At 45.2% G+C, this 22963-nt stretch overlaps 1 protein-coding gene across 1 annotated transcript; it reads right to left on the bottom strand.

Annotated features, from left to right (window-relative positions):
* Nucleotides 1-160: 160 nt before the first annotated feature.
* Nucleotides 161-22757, bottom strand: CIMAP1A (ciliary microtubule associated protein 1A; the record flags this gene model as incomplete). Its single annotated transcript, XM_084632226.1, has 6 exons — nucleotides 161-263; nucleotides 7046-7183; nucleotides 8687-8808; nucleotides 13111-13212; nucleotides 13620-13820; nucleotides 22649-22757. 6 exons carry the CDS (start codon nucleotides 22755-22757, stop codon nucleotides 174-176), a joined length of 762 nt encoding a protein of 253 aa, XP_084488352.1. The 3' UTR covers nucleotides 161-173.
* Between the last annotated feature and the right edge of the window lie 206 nt (nucleotides 22758-22963).

Here is a 22963-nt window from a genome sequence, read left to right as displayed (position 1 = left end):
TTCTGAATATTTGTCATCCTTTAGTGCTAGAACTTGTAGAAACTTATTACTTGTTTGAAGATAGATGATTGTTAATTGTAAGATAACTTGAATAAAAACTGGCAGCTTTAAAATATAAAGCAACATGATACAGAAAAATAAGTTTAGTTTCTGTAAGGTGGCTTGTGTGAAGGTCAATAGACATCCACTGTCAAAGGCATTGTATACTCAGAGTGTCGGATTCCGAAGGTAACAACTGGGGCACAAGGCTTGGTCAGTGTTACCTGGAGATGGAAAAGGAAATACAACAAATCAGGTTTCAGAGTAACAGCCGTGTTAGTCTGTATTCGCAAAAAGAAAAGGAGTACTTGTGGCACCTTAGAGACTAACCAATTTATTTGAGCATAAGCTTTCGTGAGCTACAGCTCACTTCATCGGATGCATACTGTGGAAACATCACGAAAGCTTATGCTCAAATAAATTGGTTAGTCTCTAAGGTGCCACAAGTACTCCTTTACAACAAATCAGGATATTCACCATTAACTAGCATCAGGTTAATTAGTTTCTACTTTCTACGCTACATGCCCTCCCCAATCAAGTACAAGATCTGGACAGTCCAGGTCACCTATTATCACACACGTGCCCCTTTTACTAGATTCTTGTCAGTGAAAAGTTTGTAACTGAAGGGGCAGGTTGGTGCACAGACAGTCTAGATCACACAACCAGATTAGAATGGTGGAAGAGCAATCAGCTTCTCTGAACTCCGGGTGAAATGTTGCAAAATTTCCTAACAAGATGAGGAGTGTCTGGTGTTTAACCTTTGATGTTGGCTGTCTGAAAATGCAGCTTCTTTCCTTAGATAAGTAGCCTTGTTGCTTCTGGATGCACCACACCCAGCATCAGTTCCTTGATTAAATAGATTTCTCATAAATGATAATAGATTGTGAGACTGTCTTCATGAGTTCTGTCTTCATGAACAAGGTCAGCTCCCAGACTGCTGCACCAGCACTCTGTGAAGAAAGAAGTGGTTCAGGACTATTTAGAAAAGCTGGATGAGCACAAGTCGATGGGGTCGGATGCGCTGCATCTGAGAGTGCTAAAGGAGTTGGCAGATGTGATTGCAGAGCCATTGGCCATTATCTTTGAAAACTCATGGCAATCGGGGGAGGTCCCAGAAGACTGGAGAAAGGCTAATGTAGTGCCCATCTTTAAAAAAGGGAAGGAGGAGGATCCTGGGAACTACAGGCCAGTCAGCCTCACCTCAGTTCCTGGAAACATCATGGAGCAGGTCCTCAAGGAATCAATTCTGAAGCACTTAGATGAGAGGAAAGTGATCAGGAACAGTCAGCATGAATTCACCAAGGGCAAGTCATGCCTCACTAATCTAATTGCCTTCTATGACGAAATAACTGGCTCTGTGGATGAGGGGAAAGCGGTGGACATGTTATTCCTTGACTTTAGCAAAGTTTTTGACACTGTCTCCCACAGTATTCTTGCCAGCAAGTTAAAGAAGTATGGGCTGGATGAATGGACTATAAGGTGGATAGAAAGCTGGCTAGATTGTCGCGCTCAACAGGTAATAATCAATGGCTCCATGTCTAGTTGGCAGCCGGTATCAAGTGGAGTGCCCCAAGGGTTGGTCCTGGAGCCAGTTTTGTTCAATATCTTCATTAATGATCTGGAGGATTGTGTGGATTGCACCTTCAGCAAGTTTGCAGATGACACTACACTGGGAGGAGAGGTAGATACACTGGAGGTTAGGGATAGGATACAAAGGGACCTAGACAAATTGGAGGATTGGGCCAAAAGAAATCTGATGAGATTCAACAAGGACAAGTGCAGAGTCCTGCACTTAGGACGGAAGAATCCCATGCACCGCTACAGACTAGGGACCGAATGGCTAGGCAGCAGTTCTGCAGAAAAGGACCTAGGGGTTACAGTGGACGAGAAGCTGGATATGAGTCAACAGTGTGCCCTTGTTGCCAAGAAGGCCAATGGCATTTTGGGATGTATAAGTAGGGGCATTGCCAGCAAATCGAGGGACGTGATCGTTCCCCTCTATTCGACATTGGTGAGGCCTCATCTGGAGTACTGTGTCCAGTTTTGGGCCCCACACTACAAGAAGGATGTGGAAAAATTGGAAAGCATCCAGCGGAGGGCAACAAAAATGATTAGGGGATTGGAACACATGACTTATGAGGAGAGGCTGAGGGAACTGGGATTGTTTAGTCTGCGGAAGAGAAGAATGAGGGGGGATTTGATAGCTGCTTTGAACTACCTGAAAGGGGGTTCCAAAGAGGATGGATCTAGACTGTTCTCAGTGGTATCAGATGACAAAACGAGGACTAATGGTCTCAAGTTGCAGTGCGGGAGGTTTAGGTTGGATATTAGAAAAAACTTTTTCACTAGGAGGGTGGTGAAACACTGGAATGGGTTACCTAGGGAGGTGGTGGAATCTCCTTCCTTAGAAGTTTTTATGGTCAGGCTTGACAAAGTGGACAAAGCCCTGGCTGGGATGATTTAGTTGGGGTTGGTCCTGCTTTGAGCAGGGGGTTGGACTAGATGACCTTCTGGGGTCCCTTCCAACCCTGATATTCTATGATTCTATGATTCTATGATTTGGGTTGAGAGTTCCTGGGCTTTTTTCTTAGACCAGAGAGGAGTATTTTAGGAATATTTGTGTAAAATCTATTCAATCTTTCTTATTTCAATGGTCCCTTTAAAAACAGTTTTATTTTTTATTTAACACCCTGCCACACAATTAGCGTTAGGGATGAGCTGTGAAGTTGTCTGTATCGGTACTTACCCAAATTTCAAAATGCTTTCAATCCTATATTCCAGCTTTAGCTGGCTTCTAACTGAAATATTTGTAAGTATTCTTAATTATGTCCCCTTGTACATATAAATTGCATTACTGAAAGAAAGGGTTGTGTGTGTGTGTGTATGGTGATGATGACACAACACAGTGCAGAGTGACACAGTAATTGCCAAGTGTGTCTTTCATGTGAAACTTAAACTAGGGCTTTTCTCTGTGTGGTTATTAAAAATCCCACTGGCACCTTATGAAACAGTTCGCAATTTGCAGTATCTTGGCCACATTTCCAACTGGGATAATTCTGCCTTCCTCCTTGCAGTTTCAATGGGGTACAGTATCTCTGACTTCCTTTTCTAAACTGTGCATTCTTACAATATTATATGCTGTAAAAAGAGTTGCTACATTTCATCACTGAGGGGACAGCAGTGGCAGATTAAAATGATCCCCAAACTAGTTTGTAAATTTCTAAAACTGCCACTTTAGGATACTTCAGGTACTTCTATATATAAGCAAATGTGATTTATAATTGTAAAAAATCAATACAGGTGAAAGAGGCTGCACTAATTTTGATGCTGCTCTTCAAATGTATTTGTGTAAATAAACTTGTGCATTTGTTGAAGTAAATCAAATCTATTTATTCATGTCTGAATATTGGTGACATCATAGCAGACTTTTCAGAAGCCTTCTCAATCCATCACTAGCTTTGAACACTTAGTAGGTGTCCATCTCCTTCCCAGTCATCCCCTATTATGAAGACCTGCCACCATTCCATCCAGGATAACTTTATCAAGATTATTTCCATCTCTGTGCCTGATGTGACCAAAGGACATAAATTTACACCTGTTGATTTCCAACAACATGGTCTGCTTCTTTCCAATAATGCTGCTAATTTAAGCATTTGTCGTATTTTCCATCCAGGAGATATGCAGGAATCTTTGCCAGCATCACATCTTAAAGGCTTCAGTTTTCATCTACTTACCAACATTCATTACCCATAATTCACATCTATAGGTTGCTCTTGAGAAAATTAAGCTTTTCACCAATCAAACCTTCATACATTTTGAGATATCATGTTTTTTCTAAACTTTAGTGAAGGGAGGTCATGGCTGAGCAATCCATTCCTAATCTTCTTCCACTTTCTTTTGAACAGCCTTCTTGGTTGGATATGTATGATCCCAGATAACCAAATTCATCTATTACCTCTACAATTTGACTATTAATCATGATGTCCGCTTTCATCCTGTTTTTGTTAATCATGTCAACATACATGCACTTCATTTTTACAGTATTCAGGGATAGTCCACATTCCTCAGTCACTTTTTACAAATTCCAACATTCATTGCATTCCACCAGTGGTTGTAGCAACAGGTGTTGTCACTGGCATGTCTAAGGTCAGTTAAGAGGGGGTCCACCAATGAAAATCCCAGCTCCTTCCACTTTATCAAAATTTTCCGGGGTTTGTTCCATTCTGCATACCTCTTGAAAAAGTTTGGGACAGAATACACCCTTGTCTCACGCACAGCCCAGTGGAAAACCACTAGCTATTGCCTGCAGCAGTGTGCACTGTGGTCTGTTGTTGAGGGTAGAAACTTGCAAAGCTGCCATTATCCTCCAAAGATGATCAAGTTGGACAGTATTGAACACTTTTGAGTAGTCCATGAAACACATGATCAGCAGGTGGTCGTACTCCCTGCATTTTTCAGTGATGTGACTGACTGACTGTTCACAGTTTGATCACGCGTCTTGTTCCTCTCTGAAAACAACTGGTGGTGGCAGTAGCTCTGCTTCTGTCATTTGCTTCATTCAATCCTGGATTGTGTGGGGCAAAACGTTGGTCAATTGTGATATCAGGCAGAGGATACAATTGTTGTTCTCTGTTATGTCTCCTTTCTTTGGTAATGGCAGGCTACCTTTCATCTAGTTGTCTGGCCAATTTCTAGTCATCCATACATGGTTGGAAAATTTCCCCATGAGATCAATTCTGCAGGCATGAGTCACTTTAAATAGTTCTGCTGGTACTTTACCTTTCCATGGTGTTTTCCATGGCTTTATTTTCATAATAGTACACACTACTTCCTCTTGTGGGATTGATGGCTCTGGTTCTGTACTCTCCTTTCTGTTGCCCTATATTCTGAGTGATTCTAATGAAGCATAAAGATTGGCAGAGTAATCTCTCCTTCAGCATTTGATATCACTTGCAGTGACGATTCTGCCATCATGATCTTTTGTTATGTTCAATTGCAGGGAAAAGTTTTTGTTAAGAAGTCTAACTACTGTGAACAAACTTTTTGTATTATTACTCTTTGTGGTTCGCAAGTTCAATGCATTTTGCCCTGATGTATTTGCTGTTGTCTCATCTAATCTGCCTTTGGGTCAGTTTAGTTCCTTGTACTCTCGCTTTCATTCTTAAGTCTCTAAGCCATTCTTTTCCATTCTGCATTATTGTTCCCCTGCTCAAGCCCTTTCTCAGTCATGTGTGGTGCACTGTGACACTGACTTTTCAGAATGTATAATTTGGCAGCTTTGAGCATGATAGTTTTCATTTTATTCCAAAGTTTATTCAGGTTGTTCTTTTACCTGTGACAACGCCTCAAACCCATTTTGGACAGAAGTCATGTAGTTTTTGTTGATTCTGGACCGATCCAAATGTAGCAGACCTGCCGAACATCTTACCTTTTTCCATTTTCAGTTTATTTTTGAGGCTAACAGTTGGTGGTCTGACCCACAGTCTGCGCTTGGGAAAGTCTCTGTATCCATTGGATGCTCGATCTCCAACATTGCTATATCATTACATAGACAATTTGGTTCTTTGACGTACTATCAGGTGACTTCTATGTGTTTAAATGTTTAGGGTGATGGGTGCAGATGGTGTTTGTAAAGACCCAGGTGATGAAAGCAGCAGAATTCAACTAAACGCCTTTTTCTCATTTTGTAAACCAAACCCATTGTTTCAGTAAGCTTCGGAAGAACTTATACTTCCAACTTCAGCGTTCATAGAACCCTTCCTTGGCATTGCACCTTGGCATAGAGAAGGCTTACATATTCCAATGAGCTTGATAGCTATGCCAGCAGGAGCTTTATCTCCTGATAGGGCCACCCAAGCTGTACAAGTCAAAGGGTAGGGACCAGACAAAAAGTAGTCCAACTGGCTGATGCTGGGTGCAGAGTGGCATTCAAGTAACTTGGCACACTTCATGTCAGTGTTTTGGCTGGATGAGGGCCTGGGGAGGGTAATGGGACTCTGATGGAGGAAGGGCCATCAAAAGGTGGAAAAGTTCAATCAAGTATTTAATCAACAGCAGCTAAAAACCAGAGGGGAGTCAACAGGAAACAACCTTCTGTACTTCCATGCTAGAACAAAGGCGAAACATTAATCTCCGTGTGGTGCTGGATGGCAAGACCCCCAGGTTAGAAAGCACAACAAACTATACTGGGGAGGAGGTTCTGGCCGTTAAGAGTACCAGTTGCAGCTATGATGGTGCTGTACCCAATCCTTCAGGATGAACCTGATGTTTGCACCAAGGAAGAGTGACTTGAACCTTTGTAAAGGAATGATCAGAGTAGACACGTGGAATGTGAAGAGTATGGGTGAAGGGAATCTCTCCCTGGAGACCAAAGAATTGGAAAGATATAAGAAATATGTGGAATCTCAGAGCTGTGATTAAATGGTAGGGGCTGTTCCATTACAATGGATGGATACGCAGCATACTACTCAGGATCTGAGAAAATGGGGTCGCAGTTATCCAAGGAAACATCAAAGGCTCAGATATCTGATGAATACATACCTAGACAGAAAGAATGAAAGATCCCGCCGGCATTGATATGCACAAGGATTTCTCAAAGAAACCTGTCCAGTTTCTTGACTCTCTGCAATTAATCTGTCTCAATAATGCATTAATATTGTGGGATGTGGTTTTTTTTTGTTTTTGTTTTTTTTAATTTAACTTTGACTTGTTCAAACATGGCCTCTTCAGGGCAGTAATGTAAAACATTAATTGTAGCTCTTCCATGCAGATTGATGTCCCTTCTTGCCAGTACTCATCTTAATGCACTGATATATTGAAGGATTTTGTCCTTGCTATATGAATCTGGATTTTTATATGCTGAACTCTCCTGGAAAAAGCAAGTTTTCGTGATAGCTCTAAATCAAGTCTTGTCAACGCAAGGAGTTTAAATACAAACCAGCCCTGTAGCCTACGACTCTTTGTTCTCTGACTCAAGTAAATTACCCTCTAGATCTTTCTGCCTTACCTTTCCGGGGTGATAGTCTCCTGGTCCAGGATGTCTAACAGTTCCTGCAGGCTTAGTCCGCGAGCTCATGCTGTACTTGGGGGCTCTCTTCTTGTACACATCAGTGTCTGTCTTTTTATATGCAGCTGGACCTGGGGTCTGTAAGAGAGTCAATGGAATCTTCCGTTGAAAATGGCTACATTCAATATCCCCAGTTTCCTATGAGAACTGCATAGGTTTATCTGCAACAACTAATTTCAACAATTTTTTTTTTTTTTTTTGCAGAAGGGTTCCCTCTCAACAGTGTCATGTCCTTTAGAAGTTTACATTAGATGTCTGAAGTCTTATTAGCCTGAGCCATTTCCCTTTTAACACACTGCAGGGAGACAGTGGCTCAAACTGAAATGAAAGTGCCATTGTTCTGTCTCTGCAAGCGTTAGGTACCTGTCACCTTCACTGGCTTTTATATGTGGCTTACAGTAAAAGATTTGTTTAAAAGCCCAATGTTTTCAGAAGGTTTTAGATAATTAGCAAGAATCGGCACATGATCATTTTTCATCTAATACAAAAATAATCATTTTGTAAATATGTAACGTTCCATAGTATTCAGCTACACAGCCTTATTTCACTTAGTATGATGTTATCATAGGCATGAAATCTGACCATTAGTTTGGTAGGTGGCACTAGGAATGTTGCTACAGCCTTCTACCTAGAGGGGATCATTATCTCCAGAAAATACGCTTGAGCAAGGTATCCGTTTTGCTTTCCCACCTCCCTCATTGTTACACGCAATGCTAATCATTTAAAAAAAAATCTGGTTCCAACTCTTACCACACAGCAGCATCTGAGACCCGACAGTTATTTCCTATTGTAAGAAAGCTGTGGGCCTTCAGATGCTGCTGTGTTTACCGCAGGCAACTGATGACCTTTTAATGACGGCGACGACAGGGTATTTTAAAAAGACTTTTTACACATACTTATTGTCTGGGAACATGGATCACGGTAGGTATTTCAGTACGAAAAATTCTTTGGAGATGGCAGAGAAATTTGAGTTTGAAATGTTGCTACTGAATATGCTGCACAATAAGATGTCAGAATACTCAGTAACCATAACACTGGAGCAAAAGACTTTTCCTCTGGAACATAAATGATATTGCAGCTTTGAGCAGGGGGTTGGACTAAATGACCTCCTGAGGTCCCCCAACCCTGATATTCTATGTGTGTCCTGATGTGAAATTTCATATCTGCATTTCTGTCGCTTAACACATTTCTTGTACTCATCCCAATTCCTTTTCCAGATGCATTTCAGGCAACATGGTGCTTAGGCATAGCACAAGAACTAGGCCTAATCTGAAAACTATGGTAGTCATTGGAAAGATTCCCATTGATTTTCATGGGTTTTGGATTAAGCCCTTAGACAGGTACTTGCTGCAGATACAGTTTGAGCCCTGACTTGCCAATGATGCAGTTACTAAGAACAGCCATGTTTGCTGCCAGTCTTCAGCTGCAGCATTTGTATCTGTTCATGCTGCAGAACACTTGTATCTCTTCAAGTACTAGGAAAGAACCCACCAGTGCTTAGAGGCCTTCAGTCCTGGAGGCAGTGACTGATCACTGGTTGTCAATGAGAGTAGCTGGAGAGGAAATGGAAAAGCAGCTTACCTTATGGAGATCCTCATCAAAGCGACCAAGCTTACTCTTCCATTTCATGGAATAACAAGGGCTAGCAGTTTTGTCCACTGTGTTGGGTCCCATCACCCGAGGGATAGTGTATGCGCCAGGACCTGGAGAGAGAAACCATGACAGTTATGTACAGTGTGAATCCCCATGGATTAGAGGGAGCATCGTATTTGAGAGAGCCTTTCAACAAAGGCTGGAGAGAAGGAGGGATATTTCTTTTTCACATTCCCTGGCCCTTTTCTGTCCTGGAATAAGGGTCGGCAGCTGGAGTCTGAACTGCTGGTGCTCATGGCTGGTAAGGCTGGTATGCTGAATGAAACAAATAGAAAAGAACAGTTACTTGCCTTACACTAACTGCAGTTCTTCAAGATGTGTCGTCATAATCAACTGCGTCTTGCCTGAACTTTCTCAGAGCCCTTGGTATCTTAGGAATTGGCAGAAAGGTATATGTTCATCTCAGTGTCAAGGAGCCTAGGCTTGAACCGCCTCAGGAGCAAAATGCCTGATGTTTTGTTGTTCTGGTCTGTAGCAAACACGTCTATTTCTGGGAATCACCAAGTGTGAAAGATGTTCTGCAGAACTGAGTCTTTGACAGACCACTCCTGGTTGTTTGAGAACTACCTGCTAAGTCAATCTGCCAAGCTGTTTTGAGGGCCAGGAAGGTGCAGTGCCGCTGGTGTGATTTGATCTGGAATGCACCAACTCCAGAGTGGAGACAGTCTTGCTCCCCCTGTCTGTTGACATTGCTGTGGGGTTGTCGGTCAGTGCTTGGATCATGGACTCCTGGAGCAGCGGTAGGTGTGCTTTGCATGCCAGGCAGATAGCTCTGAGCTCTGGGATATTTATGTGAAGATGAGCTTCCTGGGGGGCTCATAGGTCCTTAGTTTGAGTTTAATTTAGATGAGTCCTCCATCCCCAAGTGAAGGTTTTTAATTGCTAACCTCTTGGTAGGTAGAGATGCAGAACAGAGTACTCCCTTGCATACCTGAATTGGGTCTTTTCATCAGTTTAATGGGGAGAGGACTTCTTGTGGGATCATGTGGTGTCTACTGGGTAGATACTTTTTCATGGAGCACAAGGGAAGTCTGGCAGACTGAGGCATATATTCTACCCCACCCCTTCCAGGTGTCCAGTAGAACCAGGGCAGATATGAGTATAGGTACTGCGGAAGGTGGCACCAGAAAGGATTTTCCCTATGACATTTCCTGCTGTCCCTTACACATACTTCCTTAGAGTACTTTGTGGCTCCTGTGGCATTTCCTAAGCAGGGTAAGGTGCATAGGAGAGGAGTCCCTGTTATGCCCTGATGGGGATGAAGTAAAGGAGTACATTTCTTTCAAGGGAGGGACTGTCAGGAGCATCCTGGCTCTGTTGTGCTCTCCTCAGCTGGATAGGGGGTGAGGTCGGTACTGGAGCTGTCTCCTTTACCTGCTGTACTGATGTGTCAGAATCCTCAACCGCTCAAGGAGAGGAGACTAGTACTAAGCCACAGATAAATCACTCAGTACTATATATGCCTTGAGTACCAACACACTAGGGACCAGTCTGGGCACTGAGGAACATGGTTTCAAGGTTGCCTGTACAGAAGCACCAGTTGCTGAAGGATCATTACTAAGAGAGATGCTGTCTGCAGGTTTAATGGCTAACATTGGTGCTCTCTTAACAGTCAGTACAGGGGTGCCTAAAAACCAGAATCTGACTGAAATCAGAACTTTTGTGTGTGTTGCCAATGAGCAACAAAACAAACACGAAGCCGCAGAGAAGCGGGTGGACACAGTGGGGGTTCATTCTCACTGCCACAGATGTTAAGAAGGAAATGAGAGACTGCTAGACTTGGTCCACTGCTTATGACTTATGCCCTTGGGTTAGGAGCACAAGGGAACTCGGGCGCATGTGCGGCTCCAACAAATACTGCTGGGCACAATAATGTGAGATCATGCACAACGGGTGCATGTGCACCAAGAGTAGAATCAATGTGGACAATCACTCAAAGAACAATGGAAGAAAAAAGCCTTCTGCTCCATCCAAGGATACAGCTTGAAGTTTAGACCCCAGGTTGAGTTTATGGGGCTGGCAGTTTAAAACAAAACAAAAACAAAACAAAAATATCACATCTTTTAATCGTTGGCTGATCTAATTTACACTGGAGTCCCTGGGACATTAGAGTGACTTTTGAGAGTAAAGTGGCACTTTTAAAGCTGCCCCCGATAACTATTCTGGGTATAAAAGGACGTATTTCACATAACATTGAAAAATAATAAACATTTTACAGTTTAAAGAGAAGTTATTACAAATGTTATGCAATCATTACAAATTGTTCTACCATAAATCTCTGGTCCCATCTACACAACAATCCCAACTATGTTGGGGCAGAAAATGACAAACCTGCTGTGGCTTAATGGGGCTGTGATGTGGTCTGGTTTTTGCCTCTGTGAACAGGACTTATTTTGATCTTTTCAAGGTTGTAACATAGTTCACATAACATGATCATAATGTTTTGCTATTGCACAGATCATTTTCCTGGCTTTGTCCAGGCCACCTCTCTCTTTTCATCTGTCCTCTTGCTCCCCCTTCTCCATCACATGAAACACGAACTACTTGTCTTCACTTTTAAGGCTGTTTGTGGCTTTTCTCCATGCTACCTATCATCTCTCATACGTTATTGAGATGTCTAACGATGCCCACCTCTGCTCTGCCAATTACAGCAGCCTTTATTGATCACTTGTTACATTTTCAAACAAGCACTTGCGTGTTTTCTACCTGTCTGCCCATCGTGCCTGAGGAGATCCCTGTAAATATCTTCCAAGCCACCTCTTTGTCCTTCTTCAAATCCATCCTTAAAACTTTCCTTTACTGTTATGTCCACACAGAAAAATGTGACAACAGATGGCAGCTGGTGTGCTGAGGTGATAAGTCTCATACCAACTAATGTTTCCTTGTGCTCCTCATTCTGTCTGTGTCCACCTGTTGTCTCTTGTCTTATACTTAGATTGTCAGCTTTTTGGGGAAGCGACAACCTTTTTGTTCTGTGTTTGTAGAGCACTTAGCACAAGGGGGTCCTGTTCCATGACTGGGGCTCCTAGGTGCTATCCTAGTAACATTTGGGTTCTGTCTATGCAAAGAAAACCAAACTGTATTATACAAGGTTTGGGCACATCCATTTTGCAGTTGGCACACAAACATTGTTGTGATTGTAGACAAGGTGTTAGCTGTCAGAGAGAACCAAAAGTAGTAGAGAAACAGTTGCATAGTGGTGATATGTAGATGTGGTACAGCATTATGTTGTTTTGGATCTGTCTAAATGATTGATCCATGGCAGTTATTTTTGATCAACCTGTATCTCTTCTGTCTCATCTCTGCATGTTTGATACTTTTCTTTCTGATGAAGTAAACCTAACCCATCTGTAGTGACCTGGGTTTTCCAGACATTTTTTCATACTAGAACACTGAAACCATTTTTCTAAAACTATACTCATATAATGGGACATTTTTTCAAGACATATTATGGAGTTTGTCGTGTGATGACCCCTACTGATTTTGATAGTTATGCTGTTAATTATTTGCTGATATTCAAACTGTAGGTAAAAGGAATTGCATATGTATTTCAAACAGACATAGGAAGATAAAGTCAGGTCATATTTTGGCCTACTAATCTTGATGAGAGTATGTCTCAAACTCTGGGTGTAACACTGACTTCTATCAAGGCCTTAGGTATATTCCTGACTTCTAGTGAGCTTTTATACCTCTGTGCCAAAGGCGTTCCTCTCAATTTTGAGACATAAGCTGCCTGGCTGTGTTGTCACATTAGCATTGAGTGTTTTCAGTATTTTTGTTTTCCTCCCCTGGAAATATTCCTGTTGGTTTCTGTCCCCCATTGCCCCTTGTTAATTGAGAGGAAGAATTTGGTTTCTTCAACTTTCACCTCTTTTGACACTAAATCAGTTAAATTGTCTCTAAGAGCCCATCTCCACTACAAATACAAATGGGATACAGTCTTCTTATAACATGGATGTCCATTGACTCATTTAAGACATGATTTCTGTTTTAGTGTAGACAGGGCTGTCCTTAACCATGTATTGTAACCATGTACTGTGCAAAAGCTTTGGATGTGAGCAAGTCTTAGCCCAGTTGCAGAACACAGTTAAGGTTCTATTTGCACTACAAATTGGAACTATATCGTAACCAGTGTAGAGGACAACCATGTTAAACTCAGGACCATCTCTAGTTCATGGCTTTTAAGAGCCCCAAGTTCAAACTGCACATGCTATTACCAAGGCTTTCTTCCTTCATTATAATACTTGGCTGTGGAGTCAGGCTCAGGAATTTCACTTTCTTTCTGGCTTTTAGGCCAGGTGGCAACTACAGGACTCATAGATGGGTTTCATTTATTAGTTGTTGGATTTTACCTGGAGTGCTGTCTACTCTGAAGCTCCCAGTCCTGAATGACATGGAGTGCACAGGAGCAGATTCATAAACATGCTTTTTTGACTTCTCTGTTGAATAATCGCCTAGACAAGAGGTGAGCAAAGCAAAAACAATGATCCTTTCATGCCGAACAGGTGGCTGAACCTACAGACCAAGTCTGTGCAACCACATCATGCTGCACTGCCATTTCCCCCTACATCCCAGCCCCATAGTCCTGTTTTGCCAGTTCTCTTCCATCCTGCTCCCAACACCCTGCACTGCTGTTCCTCTCTTTCCAGCCCTGTGACACTGCACTGCCCTTCCTTGAATCCTGAGCCTACCATCCATGTTGTTGTTCCTCCCACATCCTACTCCCAAATGCTGGAGCTGTTACTTTCCATTTGAAAACCTCCATACCTCATTCTAGTGTGGTTTATATTCCCCTAACATAGGACACCCATAGGCACATTATCCTCACCTTGAATAAACTGTTGAAAGAAATACTACTCACTTGGGCCAGGTGTGACCTCAGTTTTCACCTTGGGGCGCCCACACATGGTATAAGCTGGGGCAACTTCCTTTCCCTTCCTGGTCATTGCGGGTTCCACATAGTAACGAGGACCCGGAGAACAGGCTTCAAGGAGCGAGGGCCTTGCCCCCTTAAAAGTGTAGGCAGGGGCTTTCCTTTTGGTGGGGTTGTGCTTCAGGTAACCTAGGAAGAAGGGCTACAGTTCATATGCATGTGTCAGGTTTTATTTTAATTCCCTTTTGGGTCTTGTTGCTAAAGTCGTTTTAGAGCCTTTGGACCATGAGATTAATTTCTAAGTCCTGGTCGACACTAGGAGTTGAGGTCGAATTTAGCAGCGTTAAATCGATTTAACCTTGCACCCATCCACACGACCTAGCCCTTTTTTTTTTGACTTAAAGGGCTCTTAAAATCAATTTCCTTACTCCACCCCCAACAAGGGGATTAGCGCTGAAATCGGCCTTGCTGGGTCGAATTTGGGGTACTGTGGACGCAATTGGACGGTATTGGCCTCCGGGAGCTATCCCAGAGTGCTCCATTGTGACTGCTCTGGACAGCACTCTCAACTCAGATGCACTGGCCAGGTAGACAGGAAAAGGCCCACGAACTTTTGAATCTCATTTCCTGTTTGGCCAGCGTGGCGAGCTGCAGGTGAGTGCAGAGCTCATCAGCAGAGGTGACCATGATGGCGTCCCAGAATTGCAAAAGAGCTCCAGCATGGACCAAATGGGAGGTATGGGACCTGATCACAGTATGAATTCCTCTCCTCATACAATCAGAACTATGTTCCAGTTTTCGAAATGCCAAAACATTTGTCAAAATCTCCCAGGGCATGAAGGACAGAGGCCATAACAGGGACCTGAAGCAGTGCCGCATGAAACTTAAGGACCTGAGGCAAGCCTACCAGAAAACCAGAGAGGCAAATGGCTGCTCCGGGTCAGAGCCCCAAACATGCTGCATCTATGATGAGCTGTATGCCATTTTAGGGGGTTCAGCCACCGCTACCCCAACCGTGTGCTTTGACTCTGCCAATGGAGAGAGAGGCAACACGAAAGCAGGTTTTGGGGACGAGGAAGATGATGATGATGAAGTTGTAGATAGTGCACAGCAAGCAAGCGGAGAAACCGGTTTTTCCGACGGCCAGGAACTGTTTCTCACCCTGGACCTGAAGCCAGTACCCCCCGAACCCACCCAAGGCTGCATCCCCGACCCGCCAGGCGGAGAAGGGACCTCTGGTGAGTGTACCTTTTTAAATAGTATACATGGTTTAAAAGCAAGCGTGTTTAATGATTATTTTGCCCTGGCATTTGTGGCCAGTACAGCTACTGGAAAACTCTGTTAACATGTCCGGGGATGGAGCGGAAATCCTCCAGGGACATCTCCATAAAGCTCTCCTGGATGTATTCCCAAAGCCTTTGGAAAAGGTTTCTGGGGAGGGCAGCCTTATTCCGTCCACCATGGTAGGACACTTTACCACACCAGGCCAGTAGCACGTAGTTGGGAATCATTGCAGAACAAAACATTGCAGTGTATGTTTGCTGGTGTTCAAACAACATCTGTTCTTTATCTCTCTGTGTTATCCTCAGGAGAGTGATATCATTCGTGGTCACCTGGTTGAAATAGGGTGCTTTTCTTAAGGGGACATTCAGAGGTGCCCATTCCTGCTGGGCTGTTTGCCTGTGGCTGAACAGAAATGTTCCCCTCTGTTAGCCACGGGGAGGGGGGAGGGGTTAGCCGCTCGGTGGGGGGAGGCAAAATGCGACCTTGGAACGAAAGCACATGTGCTATGTATGTGATGTTAACAGCAAGGTTTACCATGAAAGAGTGTACCCTTTTCTATAAAATCTGTCTTTAAGTACCACTGTCCCTTTTTTTCCTCCACCAGCTGCATGTGTTTCAAGGATCACAGGATCTTCTCCTTCCCAGAGGCTAGCGAAGATTAGAAGGGGAAAAAAACGCACTCGCAATGAAATGTTCTCTGAGCTCATGCTGTCCTCCCACACTGACAGAGCACAGACAAATGCGTGGAGGCAAACAATGTCAGAGTGCAGGAAAGCACAAAATGACCAGGAGGAGAGGTGGCGGGCTGAAGAGAGTAAGTGCCGGGCTGAAGACAGGGCTGAAGCTGAAAGGTGGCGGCAGCGTGATGAGAGGAGGCAGAATTCAATGCTGAGGCTTCTGGAGGATCAAACTCATATGCTCCAACGTATGGTTGAGCTGCAGGAAAGGCGGCAGCAGCAGCACAGACTGCTGCTACAGTCCCTGTGTAACCAACCGCCCTCTTCCCCAAGTTCCATAGCCTCCTCACCCAGACAGCCAAGAACGCGGTGGGGGGGCCTCCAGCCAACCAGACACTCCACCCCAGAGGATTGCCCAAGCAACAGAAGGCTGGCATTCAATAAGTTTTAAAGTTGTAAACTTTTAAAGTGCTGTGTGGCCTTGTCCTTCCCTCCTCCACCACCCCTCCCGGTGCTTCCCTCCTCCACCACCCTTCCCGGGCTACCTTGGCAGTTATCCCCCTATTTATGTGATGAATTAATAAAGAATGCATGAATGTGAAGCAACAATGACTTTATTGCCTCTGCAAGTGGTGATTGAAAGGAGGAGGGGAGGGTGGTTAGCTTACAGGGAAGAAGAGTGAACCAAGGGGTGGGGGGGGTTCATCAAGGAGAAACAAACAGAACTTTCACACCGTAGCCTCGCCATTCCTGAAACTGGTTTTCAAAGCTTCTCTGATGCGCACTGCACTCTCCTGTGCTCTTCTAACTGCCCTAGTGTCTGGCTGTGTGTAACCAGCGGCCAGGCGATTTGCCTCAACCTCCCACCCTGCCATAAACATCTCCCCCTTACTCTCACAGATATAGTGGAGCACACAGCAAGCAGTAATAACAGTGGAAATATTGGTTTTGCTGAGGTCTAAGCGAGTCAGTAAACTGCACCAGCGTGCTTTTAAACATCCAAATGCATATTCTACCACCATTCTGCACTTGCTCAGCCTATAGTTGAACAGCTCCTGACTACTGTCCAGGCTGCATGTGTATGGCTTCATGAGCCATGGCATTAAGGGGTAGGCTGGTTCCCCAAGGATAACTATAGGCATTTCAACATCCCCAATGGTTATTTTCTGATCTGGGAAGAAAGTCCCTTCCTGCAGCTTTTGAAACAGACCAGAGTTCCTGAAGATGTGAGCGTCTGTACCTTTCCCAGCCATCCCACGTTGATGTTGGTGAAACGTCCCTTGTGATCCACCAGTGCTTGCAGCACTATTGAAAAGTACCCCTTGCGGTTTATGTACTCGGCGGCTTGGTGCTCCGGTGCCAAGATAGTGATATGGGTTCCGTCTATGGCCCCACCACAGTTAGGGAGTCCCATTGCAGCAAAGCTGTCCACTATGACCTGCACATTTCCCAGGGTCACTACCCTTGATAGCAGCAGCTCAGTGATTGTGTTGGCTACTTGCATCACAGCAGCCCCCACAGTAGATGTGCCCACTCCAAATTCATTCCCGACTGATCGGTAGCTGTCTGGCATTGCAAGCTTCCACAGGGCTATTGCCACTCACTTCTCAACTGTGACAGCTGCTCTCATCTTGGTAGTCTTGCGCTTCAGGGCAGGGAAAAGCAAGTCACAAAGTTCTATGAAAGTGCCCTTACATGTACGAAAGTTTCTCAGCCACTGGGAATCGTCCCAGACCCGCAGTACTATGCAGTCCCACCAGTCTGTGCTTGTTTCCTGGGCCCAGAATTGGCATTCCAACGTGTGAACCTGCCCCATTAGCACCATCATGCCCACATTGCCAGGGCCTATGCTTTGAGAGAAGTCTGTGTCCATGTCCTCATCACTCTCGTCACCGCACTGACGTCGCCTACTTGCCCGGTTTCGCTTTGCCAGGTTCTGGTGCTGCATATACTGCTGGATAATGCGCATGGTGTTTAATGTGCTCCTAATTGCCAAAGTGATCTGAGCAGGCTCCATGCTTGCAGTGGTATGGAGTCTGCACGGAAAAAAGGCGCGGAACGATTGTCTACTGTTGCTCTGACGTAGGGAGGGGCGACTGATGACATGGCTTACAGGGTTGGCTTACAGGGAATTAAAATCAACAAAGGGGGTGGCTTTACATCAAGGAGAAACAAAAGCAACTGTCACACAAAATGGCGCCCTCAAGGATTGAGCTCAAAACCCTGGGTTTAGCAGGCCAATACTCAACCCACTGAGCTATCCCTCCTTCTGGTATTCCAGACAAGACTGAATCTCCATTAAACTTTTCAAGGTGCCCCTGACAGACCTCACTGAAACAATTGTCAGCCATTGATTTCACGGAGGGAGGGAAGGGGGAGCAAATGAATACAAAACAAATCTGGTCTATTTCTTGTTTTGATCCACTCCATCTATCTTTTACATCTTTGGCTGGCAGCAGACAGTGCAGTAGGACTTCTAGCCATCCTCATCTCCTGCCTGCTTGTCAGAAGATGGTGCAATAAGACTGCCAGCAGGACTAAAGAGAATGACCTAGTCAAGTCACTCCTCTCTCAGTCCTTGCGCCCATGTCTGCCGAGGCGCTCCTGACTGACCTTACCGAGGTGGCCAAGAGCACCTCGGACACGATGATGATGGTTATCAGGCCTATTGCACCGTCTGCTGCCACAAAGCAATGAACTACTGCTGTGTAGCAATGCAGTACCACGTCTGCCAGCACCCAGGAGACATACGGTGACAGTGAGCTGAGCGGGCTCCATGCTTGCCGTGGTATGGCATCTGCACAGGTAACCCAGGAAAAAAGGCACGAAACGATTGTCTGCCATTGCTTTTACAGAGGGAGGGAGGGCCTGACGACATGAACCCAGAACCACTCGCGACAATGTTTTTGCCCCATTTGGCATTGGGATCTCAACCCAGAATTCCAATGGGCAGCGGAGACTGCAGGAACTGTGGGATAGCTGTACTCAGTGCAACACTCCGGAAGTCGATTCTAGCATCGGTACTGTGGAAGCACTCCGCCGAGTTAATGCACTTAGAGCATTTTGTGTGGGGGACACACACAATTGATTATATAAAAACGATTTCTAAAAAACCAACTTATATAAATTCGAGCTAATTTCATAGCGTAGACATACCCTTTGACATTGGCTTTACTTTTGGTTTGTAGGATGGACATATGGTCATTATTATTGCTCATTCATCTCAGTTTATGGGTACGTCAGAGGTTTCTCTCTTATAACTACGCCTAAACTGTCACCTTCTGAGCAGTTCTGTCACTGGACAAAAGGGGTAAATCACTAACAAATGGCAAAACTCGTTGATTTCAGTGGGGCCAGGATTTCACCCAAAGATTGCAAAAGTGAGCTGTACTATCCTGTTCTTATGATAGAGACTAAGGCTTGTTTACCTCAGAAAACTTACCAAAATAGCTATTCAGGTAATAATTATTCCAATAGTTCTTTCAGTATAAGCCGTCATGTGGACGCTCTTATTCTGGAGCTTATACTGAAATAACTATCCCTGGATAATTACTCTGGAATAGCTATTTTGGTATGTTTCCCAGCATAGACATACCCTAAAACCAAGAGAATTTTCCTGGAAACTCCCGTGTAATATAAGAGTTTATAAAAATTACTTCCAATTACACAGAAGAGTAACTCCTAAACAAAATTTGTTTGAAATACTAGTTTTAAATAATTTGGGATTAAAGAAGAAAACTCAGTCCTGACAATGTCATGCCTAGTACAACTGAAAACATTGACTTTTCCATGTGAAAACACTGGTGATTAGAGTATGCCAAAGTTGTTGTAAAGCAAATTCTGGAACTACAAAATACTTTGGTTATTTAACAACCAGCTGTTAAAATAACCAAAATAATAAAAAACACCCAAACTTAAATATAAAGAATACGGATTACTTACCACTAATTTTAAACCTTGTTTTCCAATGCATTCTAATGGGGATGCTACCTACCAGGTGTCCTGCTGCTGGGAAGTACAATACCGTTATTCAAATGGCAGCTTCCCAGTGAGAGTGACAACAACCTCTTAGGGTATGTCTTCACTACCCGCCAGATCGGCGGGCAGTGACTGATCCAGCAGGGATTGATTTATCGTGTCTAGTCTAGATGCAATAAATCAACACCCACCCACCCCGAGCCCTTTCCCGTTGACTCCTGTACTTCTGCGCCACAGAGTCGACGGGGGAGCAGCAGCAGTCGACTCACCACGGTGAAGACACCACAGTACGTTGATCTAAGTACGTTGACTTCAGCTACGTTATTCATGTAGCTGAAGTTGCGTAGCTTAGATCGATCCCCTCCTAGTGTAGACCAGGCCTTAGTGACATTATTTCTAAAAATCTATATTGAAAATTCCTTCTGAATTTAGATTCTTATTGTTCAACGCCTTAAAAATGTGTATAACACAAATAGTTTAGATAGTTATACAATTCCTAAGCTAAATATTGACACTTTATTATGAGGAAGATAAAAGGTATGCAGCAGCAGAAGTGAGAGGTGATGTAAGAGTCAAGCTGCCTCTTACAAATGTCTGACTGTCATTTGCATCACAGTCAGACATCTAACACCTTGCTCTAACTTTCGGTGGAGCTACAGCCATAGGTGGTTGGCAGTGAGGTTAATCACAGCAGGGATATTCTTTATGTATTTCCCAACTTCCCCTTTTTGTAATTTCTGCTCCAAGAAAATGTGTTTCTAGTTCAGCTTTGTGAGGTTGTCGTGAAAATTTACCAGCCTACCGACAAAATCTACTCGCCACAGAGAGATTGAAAATAACGATCGATGGTAAAGAAAACACCATCTGAAACGGTTCAGCATAAGTCTGTACTAAGCAGAGTCACCCTGTCCTATTTCCTAGGTTATAATGGAAATTAATACAGACATCCCATATGTAAGTGGGGGAATGGTCCCGCTATTGTGGGGAACTTTCCTGGCTTCTGCACTACCCCGATGAAATGGGCTAGCGAAAGAATCTGAGTCCTTGCTCCCACTTCCTTTACCCAGAGGCCTCCCTGCCCTTGAGGACTCCCCTTTCACTCTCCTGTCTGGCAGAGTCCTCGTAACCCCAACAAGGCTGGGCCCAGGATTCCTGGGGGGCTCAACCCCCAACCTTGCTGTGGTCACCTAGGACAGGGGCTAGGGTGTCCCCACTCCGGGGTGCTCTCTCTGCACTGGGCACTTGCCTGACCCACTGATCATTACATACAATTTAAAGCAAATACAATTTATTTAATCAGCAATTAGTTTAAAAAGGAACAAGGAAAAATGGGAAGGCTAAAGGAAACCCATCACCCCGCTCTGTGGCAGGGAACATCACAAACAGTGTCTCTGGAATGTCCGGGCAGTTCACAGTCTGCTCCTTGTAAGTCCCAGGCCTCCTCTTCAGGCCCTGGCTGGGCTGCAGGGATGCTGTGGGTTGGACACTTGCTCTGGCGGCGGCTACACGCGCTCAGGCTCTAGGTGGTAGGACCCTTCTTCCCAGCGTTGCCCCCGCCCCATCGCGGTTACGATCCCCCTCCAAGTTTGGCCTGCAGAGCCTCTTGACCGAGGCATCTCCCTGTGCTGGGCCCACTGCCCAGGGTCCCCCTCGCTCTTCCCATCTGCTCACCGCACCCAGCTCCGGACTGCTCCAGCCCCAGCCCCACCACTCTGCCTCAGCGCTGCTGCTACTCTGCCTCCAGCTCCCTGGGCTGCTTCTCTGGCCCCTCTGCCTCTGGTTGCTGCAGTTCTCCTCCCAGCACAGGTCTGGTCTGCTCTGCTGGCTGCTTCTGTGACTCTGCTCCCAGCACTGACCTGCTTCCTGGGCTGCTTCTCTGGCCCCTCTGCCTCTGGTTGCTGCAGTTCTCCTCCCAGCACAGGTCTGCTCTGCTCTGCTGGCTGCTTCTGTGACTCTGCTCCCAGCACTGACCTGCTTCCTGGGCTGCTTTTCTGGCCCCTCTGGCTCTGGTTGCTACAGCTCTCCTCCCAGCACAGGTCTGGTCTGCTCTGCTGGCTGCTTCTGTGACTCTGCTCCCAGCACTGACCTGCTCCCTGGGCTGCTTTTCTGGCCCCTCTGCCTCTGGTTGCTGCAGTTCTCCTCCCAGCACAGGTCTGGTCTGCTCTGCTGGCTGCTTCTGTGACTCTGCTCCCAGCACTGACCTGCTTCCTGGGCTGCTTTTCTGGCCCCTCTGGCTCTGGTTGCTACAGCTCTCCTCCCAGCACAGGTCTGGTCTGCTCTGCTGGCTGCTTCTGTGACTCTGCTCCCAGCACTGACCTGCTTCCTGGGCTGCTTTTCTGGCCCCTCTGGCTCTGGTTGCTACAGCTCTCCTCCCAGCACAGGTCTGGTCTGCTCTGCTGGCTGCTTCTGTGACTCTGCTCCCAGCACTGACCTGCTTCCTGGGCTGCTTTTCTGGCCCCTCTGGCTCTGGTTGCTGCAGCTCTCCTCCCAGGGCAAGTCTGCTCTCTCTGGGCTGTGCCTCTGGCTTTGGGGCTGCAGCTCTGCTCCCAGCACAGGGTCTGCTCTCTTTGGGCTGCTTTTCTGGTCCCTCTGGATCTGTCCCAGCTCTGCTCCCCAGCTCAGCTTGCGCCCCTCCTTCCTCCTTAATTCAGCCCCACTCTGTCTGACCCAGGCAAAAATCCAGCTCACATACAGAACCGGCCCCACCCTGGCCTCCTGACTCCTTGATTAGCCTGCCCACCCTGTCAATCAGACTGACCTGGAGCATTGGCCTCTCCCCATTGCTCCTGGGGACTGTCAGTCTCAGGGTCTTGATTTCTCATTGACCCTTCCCCTTTCTTTTAGTACTGGGAGCTAGCCAACCAAAACACCCCCACTGAATGTTAGTAAGGGGGCAACAGTCCCCTTTCACATAGGAGGATTTTATTAACTGTCACATCAGAGACAGTGGAATTATATTTTAATAGAATATGTGAGAGTTTGTACTAAATGAATCGTTTGAACTGATCTGGATTTAGTGTGTTTAACTCGTGATATCAACTGTGTTTCTTGAAACTCTGTATCTTTCTGTCCTTTTACCTGTTGTTCCCTGTATTGCGTACTTTGGTCCTGGGCTGGTAAAGTGGGCCATTATTGGGCCCCTTGGACGATGAGGCCTCCAGGTCCCCACCCAAGCGCTGTCATCCATGGTGGGAGCTGGTTACAAAGCCTAAAGGGAGAGTAGAAAGGTTAATAGCGGATTCTCTTAAAGAAGCAAGTTCTATTTCTTTTTTGCATTTCAGTGAAAAATTCTCAGTCTGGCCCTGTACGTGTACTACACCTGAAGCCTCATCCTCTGAATCCAGTCTCCATGTTAACGGAACTGTGAGACATGATGTTATAGATTGCATTGTA

The sequence above is a fragment of the Lepidochelys olivacea genome (assembly GCF_965140295.1).
Source record: "Lepidochelys olivacea isolate rLepOli2 genome assembly, chromosome: 6".
NCBI lineage: Eukaryota > Metazoa > Chordata > Testudines > Cheloniidae > Lepidochelys > Lepidochelys olivacea.
Note: the sequence above shows the minus strand (reverse complement) of the source record. Positions and strands in the feature narration are given on the sequence as shown.